General features: G+C 41.9%; 1 protein-coding gene across 7 annotated transcripts in view; it reads left to right on the forward strand.

The window, feature by feature from the left end:
* The window catches only part of LOC101881476 (integrator complex subunit 6-like), a 40,392-nt gene that overhangs the window by 9,498 nt on the left and 4,278 nt on the right, over positions 1-26,616 (forward strand). For 4 of the 7 annotated variants that reach the window (XR_004549672.1, XR_004549671.1, XM_034063661.1 and 1 more), the window contains 12 exons: positions 8,658-8,807; positions 9,736-9,825; positions 10,141-10,324; positions 11,138-11,266; positions 13,195-13,358; positions 14,421-14,573; positions 16,147-16,279; positions 22,012-22,106; positions 22,843-22,953; positions 24,776-24,991; positions 25,459-25,582; positions 26,136-26,278. Coding sequence is in view for 5 of the 7 variants with exons in the window: in XM_034063661.1 (XP_033919552.1) it covers positions 8,658-8,807; positions 9,736-9,825; positions 10,141-10,324; positions 11,138-11,266; positions 13,195-13,358; positions 14,421-14,573; positions 16,147-16,279; positions 22,012-22,106; positions 22,843-22,953; positions 24,776-24,991; positions 25,459-25,582; positions 26,136-26,278 (1,692 nt within the window). In the remaining 2 variants the exon portion in view is untranslated. Of the gene's footprint in view, positions 1-8,657; positions 8,808-9,735; positions 9,826-10,140; positions 10,325-11,137; positions 11,267-13,194; positions 13,359-14,420; positions 14,574-16,146; positions 16,280-16,474; positions 16,556-22,011; positions 22,107-22,842; positions 22,954-24,775; positions 24,992-25,458; positions 25,583-26,135; positions 26,279-26,616 lie in introns of those variants that run through there. The other 3 variants (XM_034063662.1, XM_034063663.1, XM_034063664.1) reach the window with 3 other exon arrangements.

A 26,616-nucleotide genomic window follows, 5' to 3' on the forward strand; every position in this document is an offset into this window, starting at 1 on the left:
CAGCACCTGTAGCTGCTCCATTGTCCTGGTGTTGAGCTCACTGATCTGTCTCTTCCTTTTCTCCCCAGCACTGCCTTGAGTGGCATTTCAGATGTGCATTGAGAGAACTTATGGATAGATGACCCTGTTTAGATTGGTTACCTTCTTGAGATCCAAAGTAAACTTGCAGTACATGCACAAGTTGTGTTGATGTGCTTTTGGAAGGAGGGGAAGGAATCTGATGGTTCCAGAATGAGTGTGGATCATGCTGTGTGGTCTCTGCTCTGGGCTGTGAAGGTAGAGATTCACCAGTAATTCTTTTCCACTTGATTCCTCAGACTGTGCCTTGAAACATCCCTTGTGCTGATGGCACACACACTCTGTAACCTTTCAGCTTTTGCCTTTAGTCCTTGTGACTTTTCCAACCACGAGCCTAGGATGGGACCAGAAGGTAAATGCTCCATCCCTGGCAGTGTTCAGGGCTAGGCTGGACAGAGCCTTGGGCAACATGGTCTAGTGTGAGGCGTCTCTGCCCATGGAACTGGATGATTTTAAGGGTCCTTTCCAACCCAAACTATTCTGTGACAGAGCTGGGAGCTGACTGGCATTGGAAACATCTTGGCTGTCTGGAAAAGCAATGGGTGCTTGTGGTTAAATGCACATTTTTGATGGAAACCTCAGTGTTTTGATTGTTGTCCTCTGTACAGTGGCTGTTTTAGATGCACCTTTAATGGTGTTTCTGAAATGACTGCTATGCTGCTAAACAGAAGCATGCAGCCTCTTGGTTTGCTTACTGTGCTAGAGCTGAAAATTGGATGATTATATCTGTGTTCCTCTCTAAGTGTGAAACATAGCTTGGTCTGGTTCAACTGTGCTTGGGGAGTGTTCCTCAGAAATTGGTACTTTTTTAACTGGATGGTGTTCTCTTACTTAAATAAGAATACTTTTTGCATTAGGATGATACAAAGATCTCTTTGGTATTCCTTCATGTGCAGTCCTTTCATCCTCATGCAGCAGAGTGCAGTGAGCGTAGCTGTCAAAACATATGAAATACTGTTGACCAAAAAGCTAAGTCTAGATGGATTAAAGTAGGAGCAGCAGGTAATAAACAAAAAGGTAATGTAGGCTTTTTTCTCTTGGCAGTGATTATTTTTATCACTTGATTCCAAACATAGTTTTAAGCTTTGAGTTGTTCATACAGCATCTATGTTTGACACGGCTTACAGGAGAAGGTACTGCTTCTCTCTAAATGCTGGTATTAACAAAAGGCCCAGTACTTGTTTTGTAACTGGAGCTCAAGAGCCTCTTTACTGGTGTTGTATGGATACTGTGCTTAAAGATGAATATGAGTTGTTTTTGAATAAACATTTTGAACTCTCCTCTATGGAAAAGCATTTCTGTATCCGGTTTGTTGTTGAAGTCGTCTTAGAAGGACAGTGAGCCGTGTGGTGTAGTTTGACCTTGTGTCTTAAGGTGTGTGATGCTTTTTGAGGTATCATGGAGAAATACTTTTTTCTATCCAAGATTAAACTTTTGTCTATGTAAATGACTGTTAATAACAGTTGGTACTTACATACTGCACTAGAATGCAGTTCTGATCTTGTTCACATTCACTAATATGTGCTTTAGAAAATAATCTATTTGCTGGTGCACCTACAGGGGAGCTCAGCTTAGAAGCAAGCAATCAAAGGACATGTTCAGGTTAGGTCTAAGGCAGAAGCTCTTCCCTGGGAGGGTGCTGAGGCGCTGGCACAGGGTGCCCAGAGAAGCTGTGGCTGCCCCATCCCTGGCAGTGTTCAAGGCCAGGTTGGACACAGGGGCTTGGAGCAGCTGCTGCAGTGGAAGGTGTCCCTGCCCGTGGCAGGGGTTGGAGCTGGAGGAGCTTTAAGGTCCCTAACAAACCCAACCAATCTGTGATTCTGTGTCCTGTACACCTCAGCTCGCTCTACAGACCTTTCTTGGAGCACAAAAACTGGTAGCTTTTGGATGGAATGAAAGTGGAAGATGCAGCCCAGCCCCTGAGCAATGAGTCTGCAGGACTCTAAACAGCTCTTCTGAAGTTAAACCCCCTGAAATCCAGTCGTGTGGCTGTCATCAGCTCTTAGAAACCACCGACTTCTGTGCTGCACTGCTTGCTGGTAGCCAGTGCATGACAAATTCTTCCTTGCACTAAAGCTGTTTCCAGTTGTGTAGGGAAAAATAATGTGGGTGAAGTGAGCAGAGATTCTGTGTTTGTTATCAAGGTATAGTGTCTGCCAGGAAAGATTTGTGGTGCCTGAAGTGGATGGAGAAGAACATCTAAGCAAAGTGACAGCAGAAATAACTCGATGGGAAGATACAATTAGTTTACTGTTGTCAATGCTTTAGCTTTAGTGTTAACGTGTTGCTCACTAGCTCTACTGTAAAGAGAATTAAGTGACACTTTCGTAGGCTCTTTACTGTACTTCAGTGCTCTGTGGGCTCATTGAGGAAGTAGTTTAAACCTGTATATTGACTACCCATTAAAATACTCAGATAAGGACTGAGAAGGTGGTTTTTGTTAGGCTGGTCTCATAGTATCTGCTTGAGTGGCCAGGACTTGTTCCCGTTGTGCCTGAGTAGGGTCATGTCGAATTCTTACCCTCAAACTCTAATCCCTGTTTGAATTCAGTGTGGAAAGCTCCCAGCTTGCTAACCAAGACATTCTTTGTCTTCTCATCCATCTTTGCCCTTGAATCTGACTTTGTTATGGCAAAGGATAAGAGTAGCAGCTGTTGGTGTTTTGAGCCCTTATCTAAGGCAAGAGGAGACTGGAAGAGTGGGGAATAAAACTAGTAATATAAATGATTTGCTGCATGCTTGTGTGCCTAACACAGAGATAGCAATTGCTCACTGCTGGCTTGAGCCCATCAAACCTTCTCTTCTCACAAGCTTTGCATCAGAATAGTTAAGATCTGCTGATGTACCTTCACCAGGACAGCACAGCTTGGATTCAAGCTGGCTCATTGTGTTCAGCACTACCCTGATGATAAGCTGATTTCAGGCCTGTGTGTCAGTATCATTCTGTGCTGGAGGTATCCTGATCCACTAAGAGGTGGGTGTTGTGATGTTGTTCTGTGCCAAGAACAAAAAAGAATTGATCTTATGAGTTTCTTTACTCAGGGCTGTTTGATATTGTGCAGTGACAGGATTGGAACATTGCATAAAAGTAACTAGAGAGCATAGGTACTGAAATGAGAGAAGTGTTATCCTGCAGCCAAGGTACAGACAGAACTTGAGAGCTTTGTTGCCTCAAAAATGGCATTTATAAGTGTTTTGAGGGGAAGTAATGTCTGCATATGTCTTAGAGCTGTTCTTCTGCCCCATTTGCACAGCACAAACCCTTGTGAGGTGAAATTAGTAGGTGATACAGGTGGTTTGATGTTGGATTATTTTAAGACTTTGAAATATTAAATAAAAATGTTTGTTACATGTCAGTATCTTCTGCTATATGTTTATTCTTACCAGTAAATCCCTGAACATCAGATAAAGAATGTGGGGTCGTGTGGTCATTGTACTGATGATGCCTCCCCCTTTTCCCCTAGACTAAATCTTGTAGGAAAACTGGGGTGACCAAAATGATCTGTGTGTTTGCTTCTATTCTGGAGTTGCTGAAGCTGTGGCAGGGAAGCTCTGAGTTACATAGGAGGGTATTCCCTGCTGCAGAACCCACAGAGAAATGCTGGGGGCTATGTTCAGGACATTACAAAGAGGTATTTTGGCATTTTAGAAGCACCATTATAGGGGGTCCAAAAGAATAATTGAGTTCCTGAGGGAACTCACACAGACATGGACAGGTTTGGGTTATGTACAATTACCAGGGAGCAGAAGGGTAACATAAAGATGAACCCTTCTGCTGGTTTGGAAGGCAGACTTCTCTGCTGATTCCACTGCTTCCCACAGCACTTTGAATTTCCACAGCAGAAGCAATTTGAGATTACTAGAGCTGGATTTTCTGACCTTATGCTTTCCAGATGGATGCTGCTGACAACCTGGGATGCCACAGGCGTGTTCTCACGGACTCATCTTGGGTTTTCCAAGATGGGTACATTTAGTAATAGCTGGAATTACTGATTCTTTAAACAAGTTGTAATATCTGAGATCCAGTTCCTTCTAGAGCTACATTACCAGAACTTGAAGAATCTGTATGTTTAAATATTGCGAACTTGCTGCAACCACCAGGCTGTTGGGATTGGCATCCCTGCTTGCAAATTGTCTTTTGGATCAGATCTGAAAGCAATCCAGTGAACAATAAACTACAGTTCTGTCTTTTGGCATGGCCTGGAGAAGCACTAAAAATGAAGACTTGCAGCCTCAAAGGAGCCAGCTCCCTGGTGAAATCAGAAGAGACGGCTTTGAATCTGGAATTCTTGTGCTCTGATGGCCAACTTCTGTGTTTTCCCCCAATAAGGTGACCAAACCATGCTAAGAAATAGTTGGAAAAAAGCCCATGCTGCCCCAAAATGTTGTACCATTTAAAAAAGCCAACAAACCAACAACCAACTACTAAAAGCCCTACACTAAAATCACTAAATCTGACAGTTAAGCCAGTGTAGTTAAGAATACAATATGTATGGGTTGCACACATTCAGAACTTGGGAATGCTCTGCTTGTACTTTGATCCTGCTCTCTTGTGCATGATAAAGGTAGTGGGGGTAGTGGGGGATTGGTTTTCTTTGGTTTCCCTCGCTAAGGCCTCTTACAAGACTTTCTTTCCTGGCTCTTGCATCTGAAATCATCCAGTTCCTATCCCTTGCCATGGGCAGGGACACCTCACAACAGACCATGCCATCAAAGGCTCTGTCCATCCTGGCCTTGAACACTGACAGGGATGGAGCATTTACCACTTCTTTGGGCACCCTGTGCCAGCACCTCAGCACCCTCACAGTAAAGAACTTCTTCCTTATCTCTAACCTGAACTTCCCCTGTTTCAGTTTGAACCCATCACTCCTTGTCTTATCTCTACAGTCCCTGATGAAGAGTCCCTCTACAGCATCCTTGTAGCCCCATTCAGACACTGGAAGCTGCTCTGAGGTCTCCATGCAGCTTCTCTTCTCCAGGCTCAACAGCCCCAACTTACTTAGCCTGTGTTATAAGTACATTTTTCTTTCTCTCCAGTATGATTTACTTGCAGAGGCAGTAGCCAGCAGCTGAAAGGGGGGATGCTGCTTCCAGACCTCTTGGTTTCACGGGACGGTGTCCAAAGCGTGTCGGCGCAGGAGGCTTAAGTGACACTGCATTTTTGCCTCTTGCTGGCATAAGCAAGCAGGGTGAGATTGTTGCTTATAGTACTGGGTTTTGGTTCTTTTCCCCAGCCATCTTTGACAGTCTTTTGGTGTGTCTGTACAGGCTGAAATGATTTGTTCATCTACATTATCAAAGGAGAAACACATAACATCATGGCATGAGAAAGGCTGCTGGCATTGCTGTTAGTAAATGCTGGGCGTAAGAGTGACAACCTAGGAATGTAATATTGGAGATGATGCGAAATCATTCTCATTATAGGTTCATACCCAACTAAAAGAATGAGTTCTTAATAATTACTGACCTATAGAGGATATGTAGTGTTGTAGGAAATGTGCTTCATCCTCTAAGGTTGGGGGGTTTTGGTTGGGGTTTTGGTTGGTGGGGAGTTGTTTTGGCCATTAGTGTTTCTGCTGCCAAATGGAAGCAGTGCTACATAAAAGCAGGGTTGTTTGTTTTTTCTCTCTAAGCAGCATTAGTGTCAGTATTTTGAATTTAGGAAGGATTATTATTTAATCACTTCAGAGTGCTTTCTTGAACTCATTATGCATATGCTCAGCGTTACGTATTTGACTTTTTATTTTGCCCTAAGAATGATCCTACTGTATCTATGGGGAGGTGAATATATAGAGTTCTTTGGGGTCTGAGTTTCTATCCCTGAAATACATGTTTAATTGTATACATTGGTTTGAGTCTTTCTGGAGAAAAGATTTTGCTGCAATAGACCTTCTTGACACTGATTGTGGTGGCTTTGATTCAAGAAGGTGGTTCTGAGAATAGGGTTGAGAATTGTAGAAATCCCAGCCTGGTTTGGGTTGGAAAGGACCTTAAAGCTCCTCCAGCTCCAACCCCTGCCACAGGCAGGGACACCTTTCACTGCAGCAGCTGCTCCAAGCCCCTGTGTCCAACCTGGCCTTGAACACTGCCAGGGATGGGGCAGCCACAGCTTCTCTGGGCACCCTGTGCCAGCGCCTCAGCACCCTCCCAGGGAAGAGCTTCTGCCTAAGAGCTCATCTCAGTCTCCCCTGTTCTGGCAGCTTAAAGCCATTCCCCTTGGCCTGTCCCTACAGGCCCTTGTCCAAAGCCCCTCTTCAGGTTTCTTGTCACCCCTTTAGGTATTGGAAGACTGTTAGAAGGTCTTTTAGTACATTAACTATTTAGACATTTATTTAAGACTGGATATGGAGTTAGAAAATCCTGCATTTGCTGCCCTTATTCTCTTGATGAGTGTTACTCTGTTTAAAAGGTACAGCTCTCCTCAGCTTTAAAGATCCTGGGAGAGGCTGCAAGATGAAATCCAGTGTTCATAGCAGGCGGAGCAGTGAGGATCAGCTGCACATGGTGCTCTCAGCTCGGTTCTGCATGGGGCAATGGCAGCATGCTTTGCAGACAGTTGGCTGCACTGCAGCCAGATCAGGCACAGCAGGAGCTGGAAGCTGAGCAAACGTTTTCAGATGGGAAAACAGCAGAATCTCCAAATCTCAGTGAAGACCATTCCTGTTTATTTTACCAAGAAATACTCTTAAATTCATTAGAGTTCAAATCTTAAGAGTTGTAGGCTGGGAATAATGTTTCCTTTATAAATGTTTTGTTCCCCCCCGTGCTTTGGTACCAAAGTAACTCAAAGAGCGGTCTTTGCTGGTGAACACTTTGAACTGCAGCCTGGCTATTCCCGAGAAGCTGGACTCCTCAGATGGGTGTTTTTACCAGACTTCCAGAAGGAAGCAGTTCCACCTACAGCTCAGGGTTCATAGAATTCATACAGAAAGCTCTTTGTAATTGATCACTTAAATTGTTTTCAGGCAGCCTTTTTTAGGCTTACACATAGTCATTTTGTTGGACTTTGGTGTGTTTTTACTCTGAGAAAGATCATTCACTAAGTCACTTTTGCTCCAAAACAGTGACCCTGTGTTTGTACTTTACTCTTGCTTTGGGCTGAGCGTGTGTGAGGAGTTGCTGGGGCTCAGCTGATGAGATGCTGTAGTTTGTTAGGCTGTGGTTGGGAGTGGGTTGTTGATGGTGTGTTACTGAGAATGACCTGACTGTGGTCACACTGTTCATGAGAGCTGCAAGTGTGGTTTAATGGTAAAGCTGGACCAGCCCTATTGAAAGTCTGCTCTTTCTTTGCCCCATTGCAGAGCTTTCTTTCTGTCTCCCTGGTGCTAATCTGAAGCCTGAAGAACTGGTTCAGGTTGCTAAATGTGACCAAACCCTATTTTTGTTGTATGTCCTTATGATAAGCCCTCATTCTGAAAGAGACCCTCTTCTAGCTTAGGCCTGAGAGCTCAGCAGAGCTATTGATCACCTTCTGTCCTTCCTTCCTGCTCCATTCTTGTTTTCCTTTAGGGCTCTCAACTTGTTGTCTATCCTCTGACCACCTCCACAGCCCCACATGTGCTAAAGGTTAGCAGTGGGATATAGCTGTGGAAAGGGCAGGAAAATCCCATCCTTTCAGGTTCTTATAAAGTGTGGTGATTGCTGCTGAGCTCCCTGCACTGGAGAGCAGAGAAGCTACTTCATGTGGAGGTCGGGTTGCCTGGAGGTTGTCCCAGCAAAAGTCAGGCTGTCTGAAATGAGTCTCTCCATGTCTGTGTAACTAGGATTCCTTGTGGAGCACAGGAATGTTTCTGGTGCCAGAGGATTGCAAGCCTGAGTGAATAACTGCTGTGAAGAGTACAGTGTGATAGCAAAGCTGGTAACTGTGAATAGCTGGGATTTTCAAGCTTTGCTTGTTCTAGTTGAGGCAGCTTAAATCCTTTACCAATCTCTGTGAGCTTGTGTTTCCTAAAGTAGTTACTTCACTCTGCAGCATTCCACTTCTTAAGAGAAGGGCATGTCAATCACAAGTGATGCTGATGTGTCAGCCCTGCTTAACATGGGATCCAGAGTGCTGGTGAGACTGAGCCATCCTCATCACCATTCCTCTGAAAGGGCTGCAAGCACTGTCAGCAATAACTTCACTTCCTTCAAGACCTCCAAAGTGTCAAGCTGTGATCCTGAGACACAGTGATTTAGTTCTGTGTTCTGTAGGGTGTTTGCAACTACCCCACAGCGTTTTGTGTGTTGGGATATAAAGATGGGAGAGTGTAGTTAGAGGAATGGCAGTCAAAACATCCAGGAAGGAGAAAAGCAGGGGGGTTGATTTCTATTAATTCTATCACCTCTCCATCAGTTTCTATGGTAAGAGATGGATATTTGCAAGATGTTTCAAATGTGTGTGGTTTGAGTCTCAGGTTGTAGATTTAACTGCGTTTCACATCAAGTTGCGCACATGTGCGTAGCATGTTAATGATTCAGTGTGTCTGTTAATCAGGAATGCAATTAATTTTTGGTGGGAAGGGAGATAAACGACAACTTGCACTTGATTACAGTTTGTTGCTAGAATAACTAAGAAGCTTTTTTGTTTCATGTAATAGGCTGGATGGAAGGAAAACCACGCCACGTTTATGAATGAACTGAAGAATCTTCAGGCTTCAGGACTAACAACCCTTGGTCAGGCACTCAGGTCATCGTTTGACTTGTTAAATCTCAATAGATTAGTGTCTGGAATAGACAACTATGGACAGGTAACAAATCTGTTTGTATTTTTTCTGTGGGTTTTGAAATCATAGTGGGGAAGATATTTCAGTGGTTCAGGTTTGGGTTTGCATTTCACTTTTTCTTTCAAATGCTGGATAGGTGGGTGTTAAAACTTGAGCTCTGAACTGGTTTATTTCCATACTGAACATACCCTAGACACACACTAGAGGGGAGATTTAGATTACATATTGGGAAGAAGTTCTTCCCTGTGAGGGTGCTGAGGCACTGGCACAGGGTGCCCAGAGAAGCTGTGGCTGCCCCATCCCTGGCAGTGTTCAAGGCCAGGTTGGGCACAGGGACTTGGAGCAGCTGCTGCAGTGGAAGGTGTCCCTGCCTGTGGCAGGGGTTGGAGCTGGAGGTGCTTTGAGGTCCCTTCCACACAAACTAGGCTGGGATTCTGTGATACTGGTACCTTTTTCCTTATTGAACTGCAAAGAAAGTAGTAGTATAAATGACCCTGACTGTTGATGCACAGTTGCTGTATGGAAGTACAGACATTGGATGGGAGCGAATCTGCTTTGCAGTTTTGTGTTGTCTGTAGTTCATGTCCTGACTTCCCCTCTCTCATTTGAAGGGTTCAGTTAAAAGTCCTCTGGGTTTTTCCCCTGATATCATGAAATTGAGTTCTTTACACTATTAGTAATTTAGGTACCACTTTTGTGGCCTAGAGGGATTTGAGCCTATAACTGGAGGAAAAAGACTAGTAACTCTAAACATGTCTTTATGGGGAGTGTGTGTGAGTGCCCAGAGTAGCACATCCTGCCTAGTTCTGTATAGCTCCACACCTCCTGAAAGAAAATTACAGGGCTGTTTTGAGACATTGCTCATCTTACTGTTTATTTTATAGAGACAAAAATACAAGCCTATAAGTGAGCGTTAAGGTTACTCTCAGCATTCCTTTGCTTCTGTCTCTAGGGAAGGAATCCATTCTTTTTGGAACCATCTATTTTGATTACCATCACGGATGGAAACAAGCTGACAAATACAGCTGGAGTTCAAGAGGAGGTAAACTTGTATTAAATTCTTTCGAGTTAGGATCTTGCAAGTTGGTGCTGTGCTGAGATGAATATTAATTGTTTTTTCCTTCCAATGGTACTTCTGCTTCATCAGCCTGTTTTATAGAGAACAGAAGTTAGCTATGCTCTAATTGCCCAACCCCATAATTCATAGCCCTATGGGTTTCCAGACCATTAACTTCAGATAAATGAGTTGATAGGAGAGAAATGGGGTCCTTTACAGGGTAGTGAATGAATTTGGATATTATGTTTTTAGATGGTTTGTCAAATACTTAAAAATATTCTTCGATCTTTATTTTCCCAGCTTCATCTTCCATTGAACTCTCCTTTGCCTGGAAGTGAACTAACCAAAGAACCATTTCGTTGGGATCAAAGGCTGTTTGCTCTGGTGCTGCGTTTGCCAGGAGCCGCAGCTGCTGAACCAGAGCAGCTTGGGAGTGTGCCTACTGATGAATCTGCTATCACACAGATGTGTGAAGTTACAGGAGGTAACTAGATGTTACTTTGGGTTACATTTAGCATCTGCCTTAAAATATTTCTTCAGTTAGAGCTGGACTTCACCTCTTGCTGTTCTCTCCATGTGAACTACTCGCTGTCTGTGTGGTGCTTTTTGAGCTTGGTTTCCAGCAGCACATGAGAACTTTAAAATAAAGCAATATTTCAGATCTAGAAATGAGAACATTTTCTTATTGCACCAGTAGGAGGCATTGGAAAACATCTTAGATTGTCCTTTCAGAGGTTGGCTTTGCTCAGTCATGAGATTGCTGAATTCAGTAGGACAGATATTACTGAGATGTTCATTCTGCTGCAGGGCTCATTTAACCTTAAAAGAATGAATTCTGGAGCCTGTTCCTTGAGATGTTGATCAGATTTTACTTTAATTGGTGTTTAATCTGTGGGAGACGAAAGTTTGGGTGTGTATAGGGGTTGGTAAGGTTTAGGTAGACAAAAGCAGATCACATAGACTGTAGCGTGTGTACATATGTGTGTGTGAAATCAGATGTTCTTAAGGGTCTTTATAAGCTTGGCCTTGAGCCAGCCTGATTTAGCCTTAATGGCCTTTCTTGAGTAGTGAGTAAAAGCTCAGTAAAAGTTGGTGGTTCTTCTCCCCCCTTGGTTGTATTGCATTTGAAAAGTATTTTGCCATTTCCATTACCTTATACAAAGTTTGTTGTTGCTATTTTAGATAAAACTTACGTCAGATACTTTAGATAAAACTTATGTCAGAAACCATCTTCCTTAATTCAGATGACTCAAAACTGCCTTTAATGTTTTCCCTGTGTCATTTCTCTCTTGCATAGGTCGTTCTTACTGTGTTCGGACACAAAGAATGTTGAATCAATGTTTAGAATCTCTGGTTCAAAAAGTCCAAAGTGGAGTTGTTATTAACTTTGAAAAGTCAGGACCAGATCCAGCTCCTATTGGAGAAGGTACAGTAACTCATTTTGCTTCCCTTAATGTTCAAGAGGGGGTTTGTATGCGTATAAATATTCCTCTTTTCCCTGTCCTTCCTACTAGCTTTTCCCTTTAGTGTGCAGGGTGCATCAGACGTCTAATACATTTAATAAAAGCCTTTGAGCTCTAAAGCTTATATGCCTGAGTGATAGTGCTCTGGTATCTCTTTAAATACCCCAAGTCATAATGGATGTGCTGTTCATAGCTTCTGAGTAGTTTTATGTTCGTGTTTAGTCCTGCCTTGGTTACATGTTCACAAGTGTTAGCTTGATCCTGAATAAGTTAAATGGTGCCATAAGTTTGCATATCTTTGTATGGATGATGTGCCTGCCTGCCAGCTCTCCTCTTGCTGTCGTCTTAACCTCTATTTTTGGCCACTGAGGAAAGTGAATGCTTGGAGGAAGTAGTAAAGTTTGAATTAGTGTTGTCAAAACTTGGGTTTAAAGTAATGAAATCCAGGACCGGTGTATTTGAACACTTGAACATCTCTAAACTAATCTCAATGCTTAATTTTCTGTACATTGTCATTCTGCTGGTTGATCACTGCACAGTAAGTTTGTTGAATGTTCTGAGCTGCAAGTGAAAAGCTGCATGCAAACCCCAAGGCATGATTTGTTAGCTCGAAGGGAAGTGCAGGGAAGACAAAAATGCCCTCTGAACATGGAGTAGTTTTTCACATCTGCAGAAATTCAGGGCTGAAAACGAGGAGAGAGCTAACCAATCTGTATTTAGGAAATGAAGATGTTCTGGAATGTCAGAAACATAATAGCTTTTAGGATCCCCTGAGCATCCGAGCATAGCCAGCTTGATTCCTGCTGTCATTTTTTTGAATCACCTTTTTTCTTGCTGTATACATTTCTTTTCTCCTTTTGCTTATTTAAATGTCATTTTATTGGAAGCCTTTCCTAGAATGGTGAGCAGGACAGCACCTCAGCAAATTCCTCTGTCTCTGTTGGCCCAGATGCTCTCCTGTGTGGCAAAATGACTGGTGAAACCTCTCGTTTTGGTCACATTTAAATGGTGATGTGGTGTGGGCATGAATGTATAAATACCAAGACTTTCCATCCTCATGCACATTGAAAGTCCTAAACTAGATAGAAATAAAATGGGATTTACCCAAGCTATAAAAATCATTGTGTGTATAATGATGAGAAACCAAACTGATGTGTAACTGAGAGGTGGTTTCCAGAGTACTACTGGCCAGCTAGCTAAAGCAATAAAACTCAGTAGTGTAGAATCTCTTTAAAAGGATGATTCTTTAAATGAGTGATCTCTGCTGTGCTGTTTGCTTTGAACATTAATGGTCAGGTTCTGTACTGCTACAAAACTCTTCAGTGTGTAGGGGGAGCCTGTGCTGGCATGCTGCAGAGCACACTGGGGTAGCCAGTGGGGTTTAAATGGTCTGTGAATTGTTAGCTGCTTAAAACTGAGACAAAAGCCAGTCCTGCAGGATGCATCCAGCTTCTCCATGAAACTTTTCTTCACTTTCAGTTTCCACTAATGGCAGCATCAGGCAGGGAGTTTTGTATCCCGTGTGGAAAGACTCTACGTGTGAAGGATTAGTCTTTGAAGGTGCAGCAGGACTAAAAACAACAGACTTGTTGCTTATCAGATCTATATCAACCTCCTAAGCTTAAGCAAAAGCCTTTTCCGTACTGTGCCAGTGTGCTGTGTTGCACTCATTGTCTAATGGCTGTGCCACAGGAGCAGAAGGGTAGATATGGGCAAATGTGACCTTTATTTCTCAGATTATGCTGTTCTACATTTTGATCCTTTAAGTTTTCTCAACCACTGATGTAAAGATCTGTAAAGAAACATCGTATTGGTTGCTAATACTGAGAGACAAATGCATGTGGCTTTTTATTTTCCTTTCTGTTGTTATTTTGCTTTCTTTAAATTGTAGATGGACTTGTTGATTCATCCAGGCCCATCAATTCATTTGCTTCTCAACCGTGGCATAGTTGTCATAAACTCATTTACGTCCGGCCTAACCCCAAAACGGGGGTTCCTGTGGGGCACTGGCCAATCCCAGAATCTTTTTGGCCTGATCAGAATTCACCAACACTGGTAAGTAAATTAAGAACTGAAAGAAGGATTCTCCACCTAATGAAACAGGCTGGAAACTGAATACTACAGGAATTTACTTTCTCTTCTTATGTGTTTACTAATATCATCTGTCTTTGCTTTACGAAGGTAGTTAAAATGGTTCTTAACACAGAATGGCATAATCTAACATAGATACTGTATGCTGTGATGGGTTTTGCATCTGGAAGGTTTACTTCCATGTACATGATTAGTTCATTTGGTAAATGCTTTATAAAAGATTATGAAATTTAATTGTAAACTACTTCACATACCACGAATCATAGGGAGCCTATTGCGTTTTAATCAAAGCTTTATAAAATGCATTTAGATGGGAAAAGGAGTATTTTGTTTTGATAGCTCATCAGCCATGTTTTCTGTAAGTTTTACTTCACGTATAAACTCTTCCTTCACTAGCAGGAAGAAATAAAACTGAAACAGAAGAGCTAACTCCCTCAGAAAGTGAGGAGGAAACAGCATTCATTTCTCCTTTGCTCAGTGAAACGATCATACATTTGGCACGCCTTACTTGCCTTTCTAAGCATCTCCTGTTAGGCATGTTCTGTTTCTGTAATCTCCAAGTACGCAAGGTACTGTTTGTCCATCTTCTCCCCTGATTCAAGAGGAACATAAAAATCAGACTTACAGGGAATCTCTTGAGATACCATGTGTGAAGTGAGCGTGATTTCACATCTGTGATTATGTGAACATCAAGCTGGGAAGCAGAGTTGAAGTTTTCTTTAAGCCACCTCTCTGTGTTGTTATAGGTTGATACAAAGGCTTTAAATTATGAACATAAGGAGTTGACTATTAACCGTGTTTTTCTCTTGGTGGGAAGAGTGTGTGTATCAGTGTCTGGCTTTGTTTATATTTAGTGAATCTATATTGTTTTGTGAGTGCCTGCATCCTTTTCTCTATTGAAGGAGATTGTGGAAATTGTTTTAGCCCATAGGATGATAAAATACCTGCCTGTGAGTCTTTGTAAGAGAACTGATTTGACTGCAGTAAATGCTATACAGTTGATGCACTTTTTCCCCTTCCTTTCAGCCTCCACGCACAGCTCACCCCGTTGTGAGGTTCTCCTGCGTTGATTGTGAGCCAATGGTAATAGACAAGCTTCCTTTTGACAAGTATGAGCTTGAGCCTTCACCCCTAACACAATACATCTTGGAACGAAAGTCTCCTCATACCTGCTGGCAGGTATTTGCCCTTTATTTGATTTGAGAAATGTAATGGGTATCCTGGGGTACTCTTGTCTTTGGGGAATTGGGGTCTGGTTGCACACTGCAGTTGATAAGAAACATGTCAAGGTTTCAGTTACCTCCTTTCTAGTAGAATTATCAGGAGTCAGAATGAGCATTCCCTCTACAGACTTTGTAATCTCATTTAATTCTCTTTCTGGGTCCATCTCATTTTGCTAAGAAATGTGTCCTGCAGGTTCCACTTTTGGCTAAATTGAAAGCTCTCTGTAGGCTTCCATTTGCTTACAGGGAAAACTAAGCAGTAGTTTCCATCACTTTATCTACAGCTGCAAAGGGTGGGAATTGCATGGAAGCTGCTGATCTTGGTGACTAAAATGGCCTTGAAGAGGTCAAAGTTCTGTTGCAGAAATCCTTTGTCACTTGGTCCTTTTTGTGTTTTTTGAAGATGTGACTTGTTTCTGCATCCTTTATAAAATAAGGTTTCTAATTCCCTTCTCAGTGGTGTTCTTACAAAGGATAACCTAGTATCTTCATCAAGAATTTGCTTAGTACGATACTTTAGTTGGAAAGATGGGCTTGGAGGTATTTCTTTGTATTTCTGTTTCCCTAATAAATATTACAACTTCAATGAAAATATAATGTGGGTATTCAGAAGAAAAAGCAACATTGATGTTAATAAACTGATTTCAGAATGTCCTTTAAGCATTCATAGAAATGTTGTTTGCCTAAGTTCAAATGACTCTGCTATTGAGCAAAAACTGCTTTTCTTTTCCCAGCTACATATCAAACCCTTCCAAACTAGAGGAATAGGTTCATTGTCATAGCAACCATGCAACAAATCCAGTTCCTTAGGCCCTGAAATAAAAATAGAGGGGAAAACCGCATCTTTTTTTACTGCAGGATTTACCTTTTTAATTTGAGGAAAGCTATTTTTGGTTAGATGATGGTTATTTTGACTGTCTCAGTAAGAATACATATCATCTTCATACTGCTGAAGGAATAGCTTAAATGTATTGTTTCTCAGTGTTAATACCCCCATGTGTATGTACGTGTATTTATACATACACACTTTAAGAAGTCAGTGTTAAGAATGCTGGTGCTTGGCATGATTGAAAGATGTTGCTTAAATGTTTCTTTTGCTTATATTCTGTGCTTTAGAAATTTTACCTTTCTTAGTGTTTTTATTCATGTTATTTTATGAGTCAGAAGACTGATTTTAAATAGATTGGTTTTGAGCATACCTTCAGCAGATCCACCCCTAATCTATTTTAGATACTTTGGGAAGCTTTTCAGAGCATCACTCCAAGGTAGTTTCACTGAAGCACTAAAGGTTATAGACTGTAAAGTGCATTTCCACAGTGGCTGGGGGTACACTAAATGTATGTCTGTGTTTTGTGACTGGTGGACGTAAGTTCATATCCATCCTGATGTGTGCAACCTCAAACTTGGCTCTTCCTGGTAATTTGCTATCTTAATGCAATTGGATCCAGGTTGATTTTAATCTTTAAATGTCTTCTGTTTAATACTCTTCATGTTCTTCTAATGCAGTGATCTCTCTTATTCTTTGTCAGGTGTTTGTGAGTAGCAGTGGAAAATACAGCGAACTTGGTCATCCTTTTGGGTATTTAAAAGCAAGCACTACTTTAACCTGTGTAAACCTCTTTGTGATGCCTTACAACTATCCTGTTTTACTTCCCTTGTTAGGTAGGTAATCTATTTATGTTGCACTGCCAATGCAGCTACTTCACAGTAAAAGCAAAACAATAATGGTTGGTGTTCTGCCTTAGTTTGAGACATTATAAACTAATGGAGATCAGAGAGTAGAGAATGTTGCAAACTCTTTAAAATAATTTGGGAGGAGAGGATTTTCATACCCCCTCTCCCTTTTTTTCTCTCCAGCAGAGGAGGAGAGCTACCTGCTTCCAGTGCATGTTTGATGCTGTTCACCTCCTAGACACATAGCCTCTTCCTTAACCTGGAGTAAGCTTCAACCTCCATTCTTTTCCCTCATTTAGGGGCTGGTGTATCCAGGTTTTGCAGTTGCTCCTGTAGCAGCTAATTTTTTACTGGAAGATCAGATGCAATGTTTGTCATGGGTGTTGGGAAGAGGGAATTCCCTGGCGCAGTTTAGAGCAGTAGGAAGGAATTGAGCACTGAACCAGTCTCAGTTCTTCCCTGCCCAAAGGACCAGTGGCTTTTTTTTTTCCCCTTTCACTCCCACCGTGAAATGCTTTCTACAGGAAAGATGGTATGAAAAGGTGCTGTATGAGTAACTGCCATAATTATTGTGGCTGTGAGGGTTCTGGCATAAAGGTGATGGCAGAGAGAATTGTTTCCTGGGTGCTATGAACCCAGTTGCAGGTGCTGTAAGACTTTTTTGTTCTGCTTTGTTTTGTGGGTATATTTAGTAATATGGAGTGGAGATCAAAGAATTAACATTTACTGCCTTACACAGGATTTTTCCATTCATATCTAGCAAAAACCCCACGGCACATTTCAGGAATGTTTTTCCATAATCCTGGTCATAACCAACCACAGAAATCTGTGCTTGTCTCTTACAGCCATCCATGTAGCCTAATAATTGCCTCAGAGCATGCAAGTAGGATATATTTAGACTAAATCAGAGCTTCTGTACGTTTGTGGCTACTGAATTACTGCAGCAGCTCCACTGCCTGAACAGCCATCACTGATCCTGAATGAATTCCCCTGTTCATTTTGAGCTGACATTTGCAGTTCTGCTGTGTCTTCCCTGGCAGCTCTTGTCTTCCCCCTGCCTTTTTTGCAGGGCTGTAAAGCTATTTGTACTCTGTTTGCAGTATGTGTAGTGCTATTCTGCCTTTACTCACCTGGTCATCCCACATCTTACATTCCTGATGGCACTTTAAGGAAAAATGCAGAGCTTCTCTGTTGCCCCAGTCGTAAAGTGGATGTTTTCTTTAGAGTGCAAATACTGTGCATTCGGTATTGTTAACACAGACACAAAGTGGTACATTCAGCTCTCCTTCAAGGACTTTGCTTATCCTTGGTCTCTAAGGCATGGTGGAATTCAGTTCTGTGGAATATAAGTAAAGCATGGAAGCAGATCTGGCCCCTTTCCTATTTAGCAGCACAGAAAATGGCTAAGATACCTGTTAAAATTATTTGTAGGTGTTTAAAAAACACTGTTTGTTTCTGTAGGTAGGTAGTTTCTGTTGTTAAATACTTCCTTTGTGTCTGTCTTCATACCTACCAATAGCAGATGCTGATGTTCACCAGAGGGCTGATTTGAGCATGTCTCATCTGGATTACAAAGGATGTGGAGCTTCTAAGCCCAGGAGAAATCAGCCATTACCCCCCATAGTGCTGCATCAAGTGTGGTTCTTGTCCCTGCTTGTGGCAGGGGTTGGAACTGCATGAGCTTTAAGGTCCCTTCCAACCCAAGCCAGTCTGGGATTCTGTGATTCAAGTGGCTACTGCCCCACTGGTAGAATATTGTGTTGGAGGACTGGGACTTAGCTCGGGATAGTACCATGGATCATATCTCTGTTCCATCTAGTTATTAGACAAAACCAAACCCACTTTCAAGTGGCTTGTGTGTGTTCAACCTTACAAACAGAGAGGAAGATGCTTAAGAATGGTTTATTTTTCCTTGAATTTTTTGTTTTCCTCCTGCATTCTTGAGCACTTTTAATTCTGGTTTTGGAAAATAGTTGAAGATACAGCCCTAAAGGACAGGTAAGATAGCTATATGTGAGGAAGCTTGCAGGCAGTACTTGAGCAAACTGAACCAAGGTGTAGTGCTCTGGGACTGACAGAGGTAAATTGTACCACATAGGTTCCTTATCTTGCTTTTTTGCAAGAGTGGCTTTGGGAATGCTGTAACCTCTTCTAGGTTGTAACTTAATGGATCTGCTTTTAAAATCTGAGGCTTTGCATGGAGCAAATTAACAAGATTTGATAGAACAGTGAATCCACACAGTCCGTGTGTTAACCTGACACATGCACTGTGTTTTGTTCAGTGAGGCAGACTTCTGAAGACAGAACATCTCAAAAGCAGATGCTCACTACCTTTTTTGCTGAGGACATTTGGCCCACATGTTATAGACATTTCCTTTTGAAGCTTTGTTGCCTTTATCTGATACTAGCAAAGCTCTAGTCCTTCAGATACTGGTCTGTTTAAAACTAGTTGTACAGCCAAGTACCTAAAGTAGACTTGAATGAGGGGGTAGAGAGCTTAGCAGAGATGAGGTATACTCCTCCATGCTCCTGCCTTGCCAAGATGTTTCCTCATCATCACAAGTCATGAATGCTCCATCCCTGGCAGTGTTCAAGGCCAGGCTTGGAGCAGCCTGCTCTAGTGAAAGGTGTCCCTGCTCGTGGCATGGGTTTCGAACTGGATGATCTTTAAAGCCCCTTCCTACCCAAACCAGTCTGGGGTTCTATGATCTTTGCTGTGTTAGTGGGAGTGCCACTGCTGGGTGATAGGAGTGATTTTATTCATTGGGAGTGTCAGCAGAAGCTGTGATAAAATGAAAGGTACCATGACAAGGTGCTCCTTACCCTTTCTCTGTGGGTCTAAACATGCAGAAGGAAGAGCATCACCAAAATGTCCGCCCATGAAGGACTGCAACATAGACAGTTACTCCCTGAGGCATCCTGCAAGTTATGGTTTAATCTTTTGGAAACCAAGGGCTGGCTTTCCCACAAATGTGACCACAGCAGTGCTGTGGGAGGGAGAGCCAAAAGCTTTGTATCAGTGGAAAAGAGTGCCAAAATACCTTCTTTTAATGGTGGCTACCATTGTACGTTATTTCTAGCTAGATGGCTTGCAGGGAAGGATACTGCTTTCTGTGAATGTAAAATCATGGCTCTCTACTGCTTAAAACAAAGGAGCATTAAAGTGCAGAAGCATTAGAAGGCTCAGGGAATTACAGGAGTCAGCAGGGAATGGTGGTGTGCTTGCTCAGGTGGAATTTAATGAGTAGTGATTTAAAAACCAGTGTAAGTTTTACATTGGGTTATATGGTACAAGCTGTCACTCACAACCAGGCACTTGTCACATGAACTGTTCTTGTAATTAGGCTCCAGCTGAACTACTGAGCTCTTTCTAAATTACCTTTCTAACTGTTCACTGAGATTGAAAGTGCATCAAGTCCCCTTAAGTAGCACTGGGATTCAGCATGTGCATTGGTATCCTGTTTGTCACAGTTTGCTTGTTCTGTACATTCATCTGAAGCAGATAAAGACTTTGCAACACAGTCTGAAATTCATTGGTCTGTCTGTGGGTTTATCTGATCTCTTGAGTTGTTGCAGCTTGTGGCCCTTCCCCAGTGGTTTTTGATACCATGTTCTTAATTACTCAGTGCTTTCTGAGTTTAGAAGCGAAAGGAACTCTGCAGTCAGTGGACTACATAAAGAGCCGCATCTGAAAATTAATAGGTTGGATTAAAACTTATTCCTGTAAGGATATTTTTTTCAATACTTTCGGATGTTACCTGCAGAAGTTTGGTTTTTAATCTATTGAAGACATAGTTTAAGCGTGTTACTATTTGCTTATTGATATAAATGGTTATGTGCAGCCCAGGGCACAGTGGGGAAAGCACATTTCCAGTGCCTGTGTTGCAATCTGCTTTGTCTCAAACTCTCACAGTAGAGGCAGGTAAGGTGTTGATGGTGATGTTCTCTTTGAAACCCTGGGCTGTGTTTACCACCATGGCTGTCTCCCTTGTAGAGGGTAGGAGTGCCTGCAGTGAGTGTGTGCTATGGGGAGGCTCTTACTTTAAGTAGATAAATCTTTGCTTAGATTTGAGCACTTCTCACTTGAACAGCAGAGATCAGGGATGTGCTTTTGTGGCTGACATCTCAGAGTGCAGCTGTGCTGTGGATTAGGAGTCACAGCCAGCTGAGCATTAGGAAGGTCAGAGTGGCTGTTGCAGTTGAGCTGCAGGGGTTATGTACTGCTACAACCTTCACAGTGCAGTGAGGCAGTAATAAAGTACTGATAAGGGGTTTAAGGTTAGAGCTGTACTCATAAGCAACTCATAGCTCATAAATCCATACTATAATACTGAACATTTTACATTGCATTTTTTCCTTTCATTTTGGATTTTGGGAGCAGGAATATAGTTTAACTTCCATTTTGCTGCAAAAAGCTAATAGGCCTGTAAGATAAGAATGGATGCTATTTTATATTTGCCATATGTCATGATATCCCAAGTTCTTTTCGATAATAGTGCTAAGCATGTGGTGTACTGAGATTTTAAATGAAGTTCTAACTTGTCCTCTCAAATTCCACCCCACTTCCTTCAGGACAAGGAAAAGAACAAGTAGCATCTGTAGTGTGTTTTTTATATGTGATGCAGAGCTCATTTAGTTTGGAAAATACCTGAAATCAAGTGTGCTTTGACTATGAGAACTGGGGAAATGGTCTCTTAACATCTGTTTGGTTTGTGCAGGATACTATGCAAGTCAAATTTCCTTCTCCAAATCTATCTTCAGGAAAGCTCAATCTGAAGAAACCAATTTCCTTGCTGCATCTGTCTTTCGCACACCCTCTTCTGTGCATCTGTCTCCTGCAGCTCTCCCCAGTTAGTTTCTGGACATCCCTTTCTCCAGTGCTGTATATCTTTCCCTTTGCCTCACTTTGCCCTGCTTAAGGAGAAACTTGATTTCCATTGACTATCCATAATTTCAAATAATAAATTGCAGGATACTGTGGTGGTGTTTTAGAGATCACTGTTACAGTTTCTAGCATGTACAGCAAATGCTTCAACTTGGTGATTCCTAACAGCAATGTGCACACCTCTAGTGTGAGCAAGGTATTTCTGAACCAGTATCCAAAGGAAATAATGTGCTTGGTTGCCCATCTCTTAAAGGGCAGCAGTTTTTGTAGCTGATGACTGTCTCTGTATCAGAGGGAGAGCTTGCTGCTGTGGCAGGAGGCAGGCAGTGTGGCTGCAAAGCTGACCATAGGGATTCCCTGCTCTGATTTATTCATTTTTCTTTCCCTTTCATACTCCAAAATGCTTTTCCTAGAGACCAGAATTCCTCGTACAGGTGGAACAAAGCAAAGCTGGGCTGAAAATTGAAATTGAACCAAATGAATGTTGTTTGATTAAATCAGATACAGGGAGTCCCTGACGATGCAGGAAAGAGGCGAGGGAGGTGATCTCTTGCACCTTCCATGCTGCTAGGAGTTGTGTGGTTTGAGTCCGGTGTACCTTGTAAGTTTGCCTGTAATGAGGACTTGTCCTGGATTGTCCATTGCAGCTAGGAATGGGGATCCACAATCCTTCAAACCTGAGGTTAAGAACAGTTTTTGTGGGGAAGCCCCATTGGGAAGATGGGTGGAGGGAGGAGAAAAAGGGGGGTTGGAACTTGCCACACTGAATTTTGGATAACACGAATGGTCTGGACAGTATGAATGAAACATTTTTCTGTTGTTTTCCTTGTTGCAGATGACTTGTTTAAGGTTCACAAACTTAAGCCAAATCTGAAGTGGCGACAGGCTTTTGACAACTACTTAAAAACAATGCCTCCTTACTACTTACTGGTATGTTCCTTTACTCATTTCCTCCTCCTGGGTACAATGGCTGGTGTCACCAGAGTCCTGTGCATCAGACCTCTTCCTAGTAAACTTGATGTAATTATGATGACATTTTAGGTAGTAGACATTTTGCTTTGTAGAGGTGTGTGGATCAGTTCAAACATGTAGTACTAAATACATTTGTAGTAATATTGAATAATAGTAACTGTATTCAGATAATAGATGTATTTTCTGTACATTAAATATTAAATAAGCTTTGATCTAAAGTACTCGATGGTTCAGAGAAGCCAAATTTGGCATTATTTTTGTAACTTGATAAGGAAAATTCAGATTTATTTGATCATTAATGTGGGTGAAGTGCTAGAACTTGGGAAGCTGATACCAAGAGAACTGCCTGGGCTAAATAAAGGGTGGCGGGAGGCACCTTTTACATGTAGCTTGGACAATGCACCTCAAGATGGACTTGCATCATCCCGGCTATTCTGGTACTGAGCCTTTGAGTGGAAATTGCCAGTGGCACCACTCTGTGTGGTGTCTTGGTAATGTGGCATAATGTCCATTGCGTGCTAGTTAGACTACCAAACTCATGTCACATGTTATCTGAATAGACTTGAATTTTAGTGGCCAAAAGTGGAAAAGCTAGAGCACTGATCTGTGTGCCTTAGCTTCCTGTAATTGAGCTTATCAATTTTCTTTTTAAATACTTCTTCTCTTACTATTGTGTATTTTGTTTTCCTTATAGCCATTAAAGAAAGCCCTAAGGATGATGGGAGCTCCAAATCTGATATCAGATAATTTAGATTGTGGACTTAGTTACAGTGTTATCTCTTACCTTAAAAAACTCAGCCAACAGGTAGTATTGATAAAACCTTTGCAATTAGAAGTGCGTTGATTATTTAGTTTGTGGTAATCTCATTATAAAGCAGTTAAATCCCTGTGGGAGTTCATATGGGTGTACAGCAAATATTATAATTGAAGACTGGGGAGCATTTCCACTGCAAATATGGGTGAATCCAGAGTGGTTCTGTAGCCAGTGATTGTGCCTTCTGTAAGTGGTGGAGGGGAGCACAAAAGGAGACCTGTTCAACTGTATTTTAAGTATCTACTAGATCTTTAAGGTCCAAAGATGATCACTAATTGGATTGCTGACTCCTCTTGCCATCCTTCACAGCTGAAGTCAGAAGCTTGCTCTGTCTCATGTTTATTTCCACATGTGCCTTGGCAACGTGTGTGCTCCAAAAGAAGTGTATGTTGTTGTCCACAGGGAGCAAAATCATAGTTCAAACTTTATATCTGAGCTTCCTGTTTCCTTCAGGTCAGATGTATTCTGTGTGTTAAACATGACCTGGTGGGAAATAGAGTCACAGAATGATGTGGGTTGGAAGTGACCTTAAAGCTCATCCAGTTCCAACCCCTTGCCATGGACAGAGAGACACCTTCCACTGCAGCAGCTTGCTCCAAGCCCCTGTGTCCAACCTGGCCATAAACACTTGACTTCAAATAGTCATACATATCTTTTTCTCCTTGTTGAGAATACCGTTTCAGGTGTAACTGTCAGAAAGCCATGCCTCCTTAGTGCAAATAGTTCTTTCAACAGTAGTTTAACGTCTAGAAGTCAGTGGGGAAGCAGTGCAGCCTTTGTAATTACAAAGGAAAAAAATCCTCCTCCTTAAAGAATGCACAAAATACATTCCAAAAGCCTCTGAATGCCTGAGTTCTGTGATATATAACTTAATGCATCAAAGTTCTGTGATATATAACTTAATGATATCCAAATTCACTTTACTGAACTGCAATATGGAGTTGGAATGGCTTGAGGTGGCTTCTGTGGTTTTCACAGACATTCTTAGCACATGAAACAGTGTCAATGTGCTGGATGCATTATAAGCTCCTGTACAGGGACAAGCAGTTCCAGAATGGTGCTGTGCTCCTGCTGTCCTGACACTCAGTTTCCCACTGATAATGAAGCAAACCCTGCAGAGGATGAGAGCTGGGGGAAGTGGGTTGCAGTCAGTGTGGGGTTTGGGGTTTTGGTTGGTTGGGGTGTTTGTGGAGGTATTGCAAGTGGGTGAAAATCTTCCTTTGCTACAGTTAAAGCTGAATACAGTAAAGTTATCTGTAGCTGTAATAAGAAATCTGTGCTAATTTGAGAAGTAATATGTTTTTGGAAGCTTACTGATTAAAATGATTTCTCTCCCTTGTTGCAAACGTGCAGTGCAAACCTTAGCTTGTATAGGTGGTTTCAATAATAAAGCGTGAAATTATGTTACTGTATCTGAATAATACTATTGTTTTAGATGCAACTTTACAGTAACCTAAGGCATCCCACCTATCCCACCTTCCCTTTGCCTTATTTTTCCCCTTTCCCTTGAAAGATGATTCTTTAGGGACACAAAAAATGAGACTTTTTAGCAAAATCAGGGATATTCACAGATCTCCTACTGGCATGTTAATGTAGATACACTGGCTAAATGGCTTTTCCATATGTTAGCACATTAGGATTTCTTTCTACTTGAGATTTAATATATGTAATCCAATATATCCCGGGGTAGGTAGTTCTCCTGCTTGTTGAGCAGTTGGGAATTAAATTCATAGTTTGATTCTGTTAATGTACTATGTTTTATACTGGAAATGTGCAATTCCTGCTGATAACTCATGGTGTGATTCCATTTTAGACAAAAATAGAGTCGGAACGGATAATAGGTTCAGTGGGTAAGAAAGTACCACAAGAAATTGGAATAAAAGTGAAAAACCACTCCAGTGGCCTCTCCTTGGTACACAGTAGGGATTTTAAGCAACTGCTACAAGGGATCACTGGGGAATCTCCACTGAGACTGGCGGAAATGAATGTTAAAGAATTCGCTGGCTTCCACATAGGACTGTTAAACAAGGTAAACACAGAGTGATCTTGCATGATTAAGCAGTTAACTTCATCTGTTCTAAATGGGTAACTTTTATGGACTTAGTGCAGAGGAAGGAAGGGAGTGCTTTCACTGAGGCGTGAAGAATGCAGCGTAGGCACAAATGGTGAGAAGAGTAAATGCAGATTTTGCGCTTGATTTTGGGACTGTTTGGAAATGCCACAGTAGTCAACAGAGATAACAGTTTTAAGTGACAAACCCTGCTTGTGGTGTTCATCAGGACTTAACGTGCTTGGGCTTGATGGAACTGAAAGCACTAGTGCACAATAAGGTCTTGTTGCAAAGACGGCTGTTGAGTCTGCTCTATCCTGTTTGTGAGGCTCTGAAGTGACTTCAGAATAATTAACAGTTAACATTATTGCAGCTCATAGAGGAGTTTCTCTGTGCATGTGAGCTGACTGGTTAACTGAAAGTTACTTGTTTTGTGTTAAAACTAGGATTTGAAGCCTCAGGCATTCAGAAATGCTTATGATATTCCTCGTCGCAGTCTTCTGGACCAGCTCACTAGAATGAGAACCAATCTTCTGAAAACACACAGGCTTATCTTGGGGCAGGATGAAGGTAAGGAGCCACTGTTGTCGTTTAGCAGTGTGGAGAGAGTACAGCTTTTTGGTTCTTTTATTCCCTGAAATAGCATTTTCTGCCCTCAAATATGGGAGCATCATTTGCTGACTCAGTCCATGCCCTTTTGACTGTGAAGGGGAAAGAAGGAAACTTTTGCTTTGGGTCATGCAAGATGTCATCTTGCTTTGAATGATAAAAGGAAGTTCTGTAGGAGAGCTTTCCTGCCCACTGGGGTTCAGTAGGTGTGGGTTTTATAGCCATAAAGCAGAGAGGAGCTTCTTTTGGTTTACCTTTGTTAGGTGCTAGTGGTCGAAAGCTGCAACTGTTAGCATAGAGATGGAAGTTGCTTTTGTTTCATTCTTCTGTCCTTTAAGCTCAACTCTTGCCAGCCTTATTTCTACAGCTGTAGTCTCCAGCTCTTCCTCCATAGTGAAAAGAAATAGTCATTTCTAGTTCTTAAATGCTAACACTTGCAATTGAAATGCTTGAAGTTTGTATTGCCTTAATTTAAGGTAGACTCTAAAGTAAGATTTCTCTTGTTCTGTTGCAGACTGCCTTCACAGTGTTCCTGTTGCTCAAATGGGGAATTACCAGGAATACCTGAAAATGATGCCTTCACCCCTTCGGGAGATTGACCCAGACCAACCAAAAAGACTTCATACATTTGGCAATCCATTTAAACAGGACAAGAAGGTAGGAGCTGCCACACTATTATGCCTTTGTATTTAAGGTGGCTTGAAATCATTTTGGGAGTAGAATTTCTCTCTCACAACTGCAGTGTGTTGCTAACCTGTGTAGCTCTTGTGTCATCTGAGGAAAGGATTGCTGCCTTTCACGTGGTTCAGGGGAAATGTGTAAAGGATCGTGCTGATGTGGCACTGCTCTGTCTCTGGTTACAGTGTACATTAGGTAACTCTGCTCCAAGAGCTATAAAGTGTTTGTAAAACCCCCTGAATTTGAACACAGAGGAGCTTGTTTCATCACTTCATTGATGGGGTAATTTCTCTTATGTACTGCTCTTAAAACGTGGG

The sequence above is a fragment of the Melopsittacus undulatus genome, chromosome 6 (assembly GCF_012275295.1).
Source record: "Melopsittacus undulatus isolate bMelUnd1 chromosome 6, bMelUnd1.mat.Z, whole genome shotgun sequence".
Lineage (NCBI taxonomy): Eukaryota > Metazoa > Chordata > Aves > Psittaciformes > Psittaculidae > Melopsittacus > Melopsittacus undulatus.